The 11591-nt window shown below is 52.5% G+C and overlaps 1 protein-coding gene across 1 annotated transcript; it reads left to right on the top strand.

Annotated features, from left to right (window-relative positions):
• The first annotated feature begins 5093 nt into the window (after nucleotides 1-5093).
• Nucleotides 5094-9044, top strand: LOC142089338 (galanin receptor 2b-like). The gene is made up of 2 exons (XM_075165707.1): nucleotides 5094-5558; nucleotides 7839-9044. The coding sequence occupies exons 1-2, from the start codon at nucleotides 5185-5187 to the stop codon at nucleotides 8575-8577; spliced, it is 1113 nt and encodes a 370-aa protein (XP_075021808.1). The 5' UTR covers nucleotides 5094-5184; the 3' UTR covers nucleotides 8578-9044.
• The last annotated feature ends 2547 nt before the right edge of the window (nucleotides 9045-11591 follow it).

The following is an 11591-nucleotide window of genomic DNA, read 5'->3' on the forward strand; positions in this document are numbered from 1 at the left end:
TCCAAGGCTCTGTGTTGGTCCTTTCGTTACCCCACCAGATAGGTACTGGGAGCCATTCTCCCTGCCAATCCTTTACTGAACCCTCGTTAGAAAAATCAGGTCTTTTGAGTCCCAACTTTGCCACTGATTGGATTCTCATCTGTGGGAATATTACCTCTTCTGTCACATCGCCTTTGCTCCTGCTAGCCCTGAGTAGCAGATGTGGGAGAGGAACCCTCTTGCCCATGCTCTCCATTTTCCCTCTGCTCAGAGCAGCTGTCCTTCTCACTGCTAGTCAAGGCTGTTCAGAACCAAGTGAAAATCAGGAGCATTGTCATAAACCTGTTCACAAAATGGTAGGGTGTGAAATGGTTGCAAAATGCTTCCAAAGGACAACAGAGTGGGGGTGAGTGGCAGCTTCCTGAGAAGATGCTAAATAGGGACTGGGAGACATCTCACTCTGCCAGAGATGCTCTGAATGACTCCGTGTGAGTCTCTTAGCATCTCAGTGCCCCAGCATCAGTGTCACAGTTTATGTATGTCACTTAAGAGACCCTGCTTTCACTCTGTCCTGTTCTATCGCTGTCCTGTCTGCAGGCAGCGTGTGCGCGGAGCAGTGGATCAGAACTAACCCAGTGGAGATAAAGATTTGCTTCTCTGCTGCATGAGTGAGTTCCCTCATCCAACCAGTTACAAAGCCACCTCTTCATGCTCGCTGTGTCTCAACTCCCATCTGTAAAGGGGACTGAAGCACTACTTTGACTTCATGTAGATGGGTCATGAGCCACGGGTGACCAGGGAGAACCTCAAAGCTGTGGCAAGGGTACAATTACCAACCTACTACCACATCCTTCCTGGCACTCTGCTCCTGGCCACTGGCTGTCCCTGAAAAGAACTCACCAAGCTCCCCAAATTCCCATTCCTACAGGCTCAAGAAATAAGTTTGGAGCTGAGTGGTAAATGACAACAGTAGTGGCTCCCTGACAGCCAGAAACAGTTTTTCGAAGTAAAGCATGAGCTGCTCATGTGCACATCAAGGGATGTCAAATTTGGACTGCAACCAGGCTATGTGATGTGCCAGTACTCCAAAGTGATTTCATTGCAGATCTCACCAGTGAGGGGGATGTTTGCAGGGTTGCCTTCCTTGATTTGCAGGGGTTGCACAGGTAGTCCCTGTCTTTTTGTTCTCTTTAGAGCAACCTTTGAGGAGGGCTGACTAGCAGCTCGTCTGCCTTGCAAGAGACAGCAAAGAAAGGACGCTTGGCCATGAGAAGGATGGGGGGGAGATGCAGGGTGAAGCAGCCAGAGACTCTACCACGCAACACAGGCACTGTCTGGGTGGATGGTAAGATGAATTTGGTTTCTGGCTAGGCTATCAGCTCTTCTCCAGCTTTGCTAATACCTTTCTCAGCCCCATGGAAGAAGGATCTCAGTGCCACAGCCTTGCATGGGTTATAATCCCGAGCACAGCCTAAGCCACTGCAATCAACTAGCGGTAAGAATAAAACACCAGTTGCAGCCTGAGTTGCTCTCCCCTGCATACAGGGAAGCTTCCTGGTCCCAGAGGAGTTAGGCAGCATGAGAAGAGACCAAGGTCCTCAGCCAGACTCTGGCACCAGATCTTCTGGCAGGGTCCCATCCATCTATCTCTCCCACTCCTGCCAGGGCCTGTGTAAGCTCCCCTGCTTCCCACACATCCATACTGCATGGGGTACTCTCTTCTTCAGGCGGCTGCAGGGGGACTTTTGCCTATAGCGAGAGCTGACGCTGCCATTTGAATTGTTTGGACACCAAGGCAGAGCTAGCAAAAATAAGTAGCATGCACTTCAGTACTGGCCATCCCAGCTTTCCAGAGGAAAGCTCATCCCTCTGCCACACAAGCAGCATTCATGGAGCTCAAGGTTACTATAAAACAGAAGAGTCTAAGCCAGACATAAAATTTCTGCGATGCACTTGCCACAAGGCAAATTCGCATTCAGAGCAACTGATGCCGTCCCTGTGAAATCCCCTCTGCTTCGGGATGGGCAGGTGCTATGGGAGCAATCCACACATTCACAAATGAGGTGCGGTGACCTTTTGGGTGCTAGAAAGCAGACTCCAGCTCCCAGGTAGCAGCATGAGCTTCCTGCTGCCCGGACAAAGGAGAGGCTGCCATGCCAAGTGGGGTATTTGACTTGTACCAACTGTTGGGCAGTGCACAACAGGCCAACAAAAAGACCACATCCCGCTTCCTAGACTTCATGAGTCTTTGGCACTTGCTTCTGGGGATACCTGCAACTGTACGGGAATGGTCTCATTACAGCTGTGGTAGTGTTGAACAGGGCTCGCTGCGATTCCAGGCAGCTTGCTGGCATCCCCAAATCTGCACCAATACCAGGAACACTTGCATGCTCACATGCCCCTTGCAGTGCTTCTGCTCAGGCACTCGCGCTGCCAGTGCTCCCCAGGGAGCACTTGCTAATTCCCCAGCCTGAAAGAGAATGCATAAGCTAGAGGTTGGTTTCTTGCACAGTGTATTGGGTGGTGGCAAGGTTTTGGTAGCGGGAGGGCTACCGGGGTGGCTTCTGTAAGAAGCTGCTAGAAGCTTCCTCTATGTCTGATAGAGCCAATGCCAGCTGGCTCCAAGACAGAGCCGCCGCTGGCCAAGGCCAAGCCCATCGGCGACGGTGGTAGTACCTCTGTGATAACATATTTAAGAAGGGGGAAGAAAAACAGCAATTGCAGCCAGAGAGGAGTGAGAATATGTGAGAGGAACAACTCTGCAGATACCAACGACAGTGAAGAAGGAAGGGAGGAGGTGCTCCAGGCGCCAGAGCAGAGATTCCCCCGCAGCCTGTGGTGAAGACCATGGTGAGGCAGGCTGTCTCCCTGCAGCCCATGGAGGTTAACAGTGGAGCAGATATCCACCTGCAGCCCATGGAGGACCCCATGCTGGAGCAGGTGGATGTGCCCAAAGGAGGCTGTGACCCTGTGAGAAGCCTGCGCTGGAGCAGGCTCCTGGCAGGACCTGTGGACCCATGGAGAGAGGAGTCCATGCTGGAGCAGGTTTGCTGGCAGGATTTGTGACCCTGCGGGGGACCCACGCTGGAGCAGTCTGTTCCTGAAGGACCGCACCCCGTGGAAAGGACCCACGCTGGAGCAGTTGGTGAAGAACTGCAGCCCATGGGAAGGACTCACATTGGAGAAGTTCATGGAGGACTGTCTCCTGTGGGAAGGACCCCACACTGGAGCAGGGGAAGAGTGTGAGGAGTCCTCCCCCTGAAGAGGAAGGAGCGGCAGAGACAGCGTGTGATGAACTGACCGCAACCCCCATTCCTTGTCCTCCTGCACCGCTCAGGGGGAGGAGGTAGAGAAAATCGGGAGTAAAGTTGAGCCCAGGAAGAAGGGAGGGGTGGGGGAAGGTGTTTTAAGATTCAGTTTTGTTTCTCGTTATCCTATTCTGGTTTGATTGGTAATAAATTAAGTTAGTTTTCCCCAGGTCGAGTCTGTTTGCCTGTGATGGTAATTGGTGAGTGTCGTGATTTAACCTGGCAGGCAGCCAAATACCACACAGCTGCTCGCTCACCCCCCCTCCCCATGGGACGGGGAGAGAATTGGAAGGATAAGAGAAAAACTTGTGGGTTGAGATAAAGACAGTTTAATAGAACAGAAAAGGGAAAATAATAATAATAATAATAATAATAATAATAATAATAATGATGATGATGATGATGATGATGATGATGATGATGATAGAATATACAAAATGAGTGATGCACAATGCAATTGCTCACCACCCGCGCTGACCGATAACCAAGTAGCGATCGCTACTTCCTGGAACACGCCTACTGTTCATATACTGAGCATGACGTCACATGGTATGGAATACCCTGTTGGCCACCTGGGCTAGCTGTCCTGGCTGTGCTCCCTCCCAACACTTGTTTTGTTTTTTTTTTTTTTAAGCTGAATGTCCTTAACTAGCAGGGTACTTAGCAACAACTGAAAACATCAGTGTGTTATCAACATTCTCCTCATACTAAATCCAAAACCCAGCACTAGGAAGAAATTTAACTCTATCCCAGCTGAAACCAGGACAGTGAGTGATCTCTCCCTGTCCCTATCTCAACCCACAAGCCTTTCATTATGTTTTCTCTCCCCTGTCCAGCTCAGGAGGGGAGTGATAGAGCAGCTTTGGTGGGCACCTGGCATCTGGCCAGGGTCAATCCACCACATACAGCCTCTGCAATCTCCATACTCATGGTGAGCCAGCCTTGGGCCACACACTCTGGTAACCACAGCACATCCCTACAAACACTGCAAAGGGGGGGAAGAACCCAAACCATGTGTTTATTCAAGGGAAGCTGTGCCTGTATCCGTATGTGATATTCCCCCAGCTCCAGAACTGAAAAACCTGCAGACAGATTTCTATGCCTGTGACAGAGAAACTGGTGTTTCCATGTGCAACCTCACCTTCTGCTTTCAGTCCAAATGCTTATTTTGGGGGCAGGGGCATTATATAAAAAGTCCAAGTCCTGGGGAGAGCTGTCCTGTGAGACATAGAAAGGGAATATGTACCTGGGTCACTGAAATCAAAGCAGGAGTGGTCCCATCAGAGCTGTCTTCCTCAGAAAGTCCCCACCTGGGCACAACACGGAGCTGTGTAGTAGCTGTCACTGCCAAAAGCATTTCCAGCCCTGTGCCTCTTGTGTGAGGTTAATTCTAGGAACAGGTACTAAAAGAGCTGGGAGGAGGGGAGAGATAAAACTCTGCATGTCAGTATCGGGGAGCAAACATCTTGGCTTGTCCAGCTGGTTGGTTTGGGGCTGGAGCCCCATTGCTGGACCAGCTGGGAGACGGAGATCCTGGCTCCATTCTCCCATAGAAGAGGAAGCTGGGGACAGATGCCATCCTCTCCGCTCCCCCAAACCTCACCTCCAGCATCATCAGTCCAAGGCAGCATCTGAACATGGGCTGTGGATTCATTCCAGGGCCAGAATAAAGGAGCAGGGCACCCCTTACCCCCAAGCTAACCCTACCTGTCCTCCAGGCCACTAGTGTCCAGAGGAACCTGCTGAAAAGCATGTGGGTCACAGAGCTGAAAACGGGGCTGTGTCTCCAGTGAGCCAACAGGCCCATCGCCAAGCTAACAGGCTAGGCAGCGTTTCTCCAGTCTCTCAATTCTTTCCCTGTGTTGCCCCAGGCTCCAACGTCTCACCACGACACAGAATGACAGAGCATGAGGATTTCGCGAGCTTGCCTGGGTACTGGAACTCCTCCGACAGTTACCAGTTCAGCCCTGCCAGTGTGATTGTCCCTGTGGTCTTCTCCCTCATCTTCCTCCTGGGCACAGTGGGCAATAGCCTGGTGCTGGCAGTGCTGCTGCGCAATGGGCAAATGGGCCACAACACTACCAACCTCTTCATCCTCAACCTCAGCCTGGCTGACTTCTTCTTCATTGTCTTCTGCGTGCCTTTCCAGGCCACCATCTACTCCCTTGAGGGCTGGGTCTTCGGCTCCTTCATCTGCAAGGCTGTCCACTTCTTCATCTACCTCACCATGTATGCTAGCAGTTTTACTCTGGCTGCCGTCTCTGTGGACAGGTAACAGTCTAGAGACGCCCTTGGGCTGGGGAAGGAGGGCAGTCTGAGAAGCTGGGCTGAGTGAGAGCATGGGAAGATCGTGGCCCACCACCATTAGGCAGATGATTCAAACCCCAGTGGTATCGATCCATGCCAAAGGTAGTCTGGGGACCAGGTGTGTCTCCCTTGCCTTAACAACCCCCAAGCAGCACTTCCAGATCTCTCGAGTGCAAAGCCGGTGCTGCTCTTGTCCGTGCTTTCTGCAGGAAAGACCTGCCTTGTGGTTAGAGCACCTGAGACCCAAGCTCAGCTCCCTGCTGTGCCACAGACTCCCCCGAGAGTCACCTAGCTCTGTATTAGAGATGGCACTCAGAGGGTAATAGCTATCCCCAAGCCACCATTTCAGAAAAGCATCATGTGCTGGCAGCAAGGTAAACAGAGGGCACTGTAAGAGAAGCCACATAAACACCCAAGAGAGGTCCCAGTCCTGCAGCAAACACATCTCATTCCCCGGGGGCTGCCAGCCCAGCACAAAACCTGTCATCTAGCAATTCCTGTTCCCTCACCGCCCCCAGCCCTCATGCACCCTGTGCAGAAAGGCATCCTCATCATGAGCTGAGTCCCTTCTTGGGAGGTCAGCCAGGACACTCTGGCCCCAATTGGTGCCACCTACATTGTTCCCAAGGGCTCTGTGTCAGCTGCCCCACTTCTGACTGAGCCCACACTTATGGTCCAGGATGAGGAAGAGGTCCCCACTGGGGTAAGCTCCAGCCTTGACTGCCACAGGGAACACATCTTGCTCCTTGTGTTTGCTTCCAAGGTACCAAGACAAGATAGGGCCAAACAGCCCTCTGCAATGAGGAGCTTCACAGCACTGCAGGCAGAAGGAAACTTCAGTGCCAGGGAATATCTGGGATGGGTTAAATCCCAGCAAAAAGTATGGTTGGGCTACTCTTCCAGCCCCCTTCCATTTTGTCCTGCTCGCAGGTGTCACCTGCAGAAACCAGCACCTGGACTCAAACAGTGATCTGACACTTCAGCAATTCACCCACCCTGAAATGCGAGCATCCCCTGGTTGGGGCGAGAGGGTCGCGCGGAATCCCCAGCAAAAATATCCCAAGCCTCTGGGATTCTGGTCGTTACACAGTTTGGCTGTTGTCATGATGAAGACCTGAGATTTCTCATGGTCTAAGCCTCTTGCTTCCCAGCACCTACATCACATGAGTGCAGTCTGCCTCTCCGGCCAGCTCAGAACTGGGGACGCTATCTCAAAAAACCCGATATTTTGGCAAGGTGCTAGTGCCTGTGTTCTCTCCCTTTCTGGCGGCACTTGTGTGCTGTAGTGCAGTGCTCCACCCAAGAGGTGGCTGCATTTCAGCATGACACGAAGTGATTCTCACAGAGCTGCTGGCAGCTTTCAGGATGACAGGACTGGCAAGCAACAAGGGGTTTGTCACGCATGTGACCCTTCACACCAACTGCATGTCTTATCTACGTGCTCTGCGGGCCTTACAGTGCATCAAATGAGCATCCTGTGGATGCTGGCAGGCTGAGGCTATAGCAGTTGCACTCCTGTCTGTGCTGACAGCTCCTCTCCATCCCCTACCCACATGCACCAAGCCACCTTCTCTCCTTGCTGACGTCTACATCTTTGCCCTATGGTGTTGCCTGGAGGTGGGGGAGCAGAGCTGGCCATCACACCGTATCTGGCCACTGTTGCTGGAGGGAGCAGACAGACCATCACTGCCTGCTTTGGGCTGGCCTGAGAAAGCAGACAGCACCAAAAGGCAAGGGCCTGCCTGGTCCCTTTGGTACCAAGGTGGAGGCAGCCACAGCTCCAGTGAGCAAATCTCCCCCCTGCCAGGCTGATCTGAAAGCTGGAGAAGGATGGAAATATGGCCTCAGTGGGCAGGAGCCTGCATGGTGCCCATCACCCAGTGAAGCTTCCCCAGGTCTTGAATCCTCAGTTCAGACCTTTCTGCTGGATAAATTCTGCCAAGCAGTGGATATCTGCATGGTCTCCACAGCACCGTCTCTCTGGCCCCAGCTCAGGGACATAGCCCACTCCACCATGTACAGACGGGTGAGTCAGCCTAAGCCTGTGGGAGAAGCATCCTTGCTAGAAAAAGAAAAGCTGCTTTACCCAGGACTCTTATCTCAAAGAAGGTGTGAGATAACATGTAGGGCCACTGCTCAGGGACCTTCAGGAGAATGAAGGAAACTCTCTTGACCCTGGAGTTTATGTGGCCAGGCAGAGCTTGGCTGAAATCTCAGTGCTGGTTGCTTTGCTCTCCCCTCCAGGTACCTGGCCATCCGCTATCCGCTGCGCTCCAGGGAGCTGCGGACTCCCCACAACGCAGTGGCTGCCATGGCTGTGATCTGGGGCCTCTCCGTGGTCTTTGCTGGGCCCTACCTAAGCTACTATGACCTGATTGAGTGGGAGTCCAACTACATCTGCATGCCTGGCTGGGAGGAGTGGAGGCGCAAGGTCATGGACACCAGCACATTTGCCTTTGGCTATGTCATCCCAGTGCTGGTCATCAGCCTCTCCTACACCAGGACCATCAAGTACCTGTGGACCGCAGTGGACCCGCTGGAGGACATATCAGAGTCCAAGAAGTCCAAGCGGAAGGTAACCAAGATGATCATCATTGTAACCATCCTTTTCTGCCTCTGCTGGCTGCCCTACCACGTAGTCATCCTCCGATACCTCTATGGAGACTTCCCCTTCAACCAGGCCACCTATGCCTTCCGCCTGCTTTCCCACTGCATGGCCTATGCCAATTCCTGCCTTAACCCCATTGTCTACGCCCTGGTCTCCAAGCACTTCCGCAAAGGCTTCAAAAAGGTTTTCAGCTGTCTCTTGAGGAAAAAGCACCGCAACAAGGTGCAGGTGGTGCACGCTGCCCACATTGTGCCTGGATTTGAGGCACGCTCCACTGAAGTGTCCCAGATGCATGAAGACAATAACAGGTGCGAGCTGAACCCAGCCTCCATGGCAATCCCCTCCAGTTCCTCCAAGCCCCTTCATATTTCTTAGTGGCCAAGCTTCACACCATCTGCCAGCTCAGCTCCGTCACCAGCTTCAGGCCGCTCTTTCCCACTGAGTGAGAGAGGATGCTGGAAAGGCAAGCCAGAAACTGCTATACACTGCTTCTGGCCTTGTCGTTCCTTCCCATTCCATGCACCAACTGTTCTCCTGAGCCATCTCCCCACAACATACTGTATGCAAGGGAAGGAATGGACCCAGACTTGCACCTGATCCTCAGACCACCTGGACTCCAGGGACTAAAGCTCCAGCTCCTCTGTTGGCTCTCATCCTTCCAACTCCCCTGCTCCATGGCCCTACTGCTCTGGACACATTGGTTAATTGTCAAAGGGTCTTTTCTGCCTCCCAGTGCCCCATCTGGCCAGACTGACTTCCACAGTAAGAACAGCAAGGGAGATGGCAGTGCAGGCAGGGCCAGGCAAGCAAAGGTGGTGTGGAAAGTGACTGGCACAGCCCATGGATGGTTGCAGTGATGGCTTTGGTGGTGGCTGCACGGCTCTCCCAGTGACTGGGTCCTCCCCTGGGATGTGGGGCGGGCTGTTTGCTCTCTGCATGTGTGGGATGTTGCTGCTGTACATACTAGAGAAATGTCTTTCTAATCCGGAGCAAATAAATGCACTTCCCTCATCCAGGCAATAGTGGGGCCTGTGGTGGTCATTTGGGGTAGGGAAGGGCTACCCCGTATCTCAACGGGGCCTTTTTCCTAACTGGTGTAAATCACAGCGCACCATGAAAAACAGCACTGAGCTAAGTCTGCAGAGCCAAACCCTGTCTGGTGTCCCCACTCCTTTCTCCACAGCTGTGTTTGCTGACACGGTCACCAGGTCCCTGTGCAGGTCAGTGCACAGTTGATATTTTCTCCCAAGATAAATGACCTCCACCCTCCACAGTTAGGAGTCTACTGTCAGTGCATAAAAGCAGCTTTACCTGACCACCACACTTCAGAGGTCCCATGGGCAGGCGAGGAGCTAGTAGGCAGAGGCAGGGTTAAGCGGTTAGTTCAGTTATGGTTCCTCTTGCCTGCATGGCACAGTCTTTGTGCAGGGGATTGAGGAGGCTCACCCTTCATAGTGGAGCAGATGCTCTTCAGGGCATGCTGAATCTCCTCTCAGGATCTAAGCATGCACTTGACCCCTGGAGCTTCAGGAAGGAAAACTCTCATCTCCCTTAGCAGCGCTGATTAGATGCAAGTGGGTGCCTTCCTGACATTGCTAAATCACTGGAGATCATAGAATCATAAAATCATAGAATATCTCAAGTTGGAAGGGAACCATAAGGATCATCAAGTCCAACTCCTGCTGCTCATAGGACTACCTAAAACTAAACCATATGACTAAGAGTGTCGTCCAGACGCTCCCTGAACTCTGACAGGCTTGGTGCCATGACCACTTCCCTGGGGACCCTGTTCCAGTGACCGACCACCCTCTCAGTGAAGAACCTTTTCCTAATGTCCAACCTGAACTTCCCCTGACGCAGCTTCATTCCATTTCCTTGTGTCCTGTTGTTGGTCACCAGAGAGAGGAGATCAGCACCTCCCCCTCCGCTGCCCCCCTTGAGGAAGCTGTAGACTGCGATGAGGTCACCCCTCAGTGATGAGGTCACCCCTCAGCGTTCCCTTCTCCAAGCTGAACAAGCCAAGTGACCTCAGCCGCTCCTCATAAGTCTTGCCCTCGAGGCCTTTCACCATCTTGGTCTCCCTCCTCTGGACACACTCTCATAGTTCGACGTCCTTCTTGTATTGAGGCGCCCAAAACTGCACCCAGTACTCGAGGTGGGGCTGCACCAGTGCAGTGCAGAGTGGGACAGTCACCTCCCTCAACCAGCTCGCTATGCCGTGCCTGATGCACCCCAGGACACAGTTGGCCCTTTTGGCTGCCAGGGCACGCTGTTGACTCATGTTCAACTTGCCATCGACCCAAACCCCCCGATCTCTTTCCGTGGGGCTGCTCTCCAGCCTCTCGTCCCCCAGTTTGTTCGTATAACCAGGATTACCCCGTCCCTGGTGGAGAATCCAGCACTTGCTCTTCTTGAATTTCATATTGCCCAGCTCTCTAGCCTATCCAGAGCTCTCTGTAAGGCCTCTCTACCCTCGAGGGAGTCCACAGCTCCTCCTCATTTAGGATTGTCAGCAAACTTACTTAATGTACATTCGATTCCTGCGTCCAGATCATTTATAAAAACATTAAAGAGCGCTGGCCCTAAAATTGAGCCCTGGGGAACCCCACTGCTGACTGGCTGCCAGCCTGATGTAACCCCATTTGCTCCAACTCTTTGATACTATAACCCATCAGCCGGTTGCTCACCCAAAGTATTATGGACTCGTCTAGCTGTGTCCTGGACAGTTTATCCAGAAGGATACTGTGAGAGACAGTATCGAAAGCTTTGCTAAAATCCAAAACCACCACACCTACTGGCTTCCCTTGGTCAACTCGATGGCTGACCTTGTCATAAAAGGAAATTAAGTTGGTTAAGCAGGACTTGCCCCTCGTGAACCCATGCTGGCTATGGCCAATGACTGCATTGTCTCTCAAGTGTTTTTCAGCAACTCCCAGAATAACCTTCTCCGTAATTTTACCAGGCACTGAAGTGAGACTGACAGGCCTGTAATTACCAGAGTCTTCCTTCTTCCCTTCTTGAAAATTGGGACAACATTTGCCAGCTTCCAGTCGACTGGGACCTGTCCAGACTCCCAAGATCATTGAAAAATAACAGAGAGAGGTCCCATGATAACATCGGTCAGCTCTTTCAGTACGCTGGGATGAATCCCTTCAGTCCCCACAGCCTTATGTGCATCCACTGGAGCAGCCGGTCCCGTGCAAGTTCAGGGTCAGCTGGGAGTTCATCATCCCCCCAGTCACGGTCTTCCAACACAGGGCTCTGGGGGTCCCAGGGCCCATCATCGGTGTTAAAGACAGAGGCGAAGAAGGCTTTAAACGTCTCCGCTTTGTCTATGTCCCTATTTGTGAGGTGACTGACCTCATCAATGTCATCTCTGGTCCATCTTT

Source organism: Calonectris borealis, chromosome 16 (genome assembly GCF_964195595.1).
Source record: "Calonectris borealis chromosome 16, bCalBor7.hap1.2, whole genome shotgun sequence".
In the NCBI taxonomy this organism is placed as follows: Eukaryota; Metazoa; Chordata; class Aves; order Procellariiformes; family Procellariidae; genus Calonectris; species Calonectris borealis.

Excerpts from the sequence above, each read along its gene's own strand:
- LOC142089338 (XM_075165707.1), top strand. The coding sequence starts at position 5,185 with ATGACAGAGCATGAGGATTTCGCGAGCTTGCCTGGGTACTGGAACTCC. Across the intron at positions 5,559-7,838 it reads GCTGCCGTCTCTGTGGACAG|GTACCTGGCCATCCGCTATC; the intron begins GTAACAGTCTAG and ends TCTCCCCTCCAG.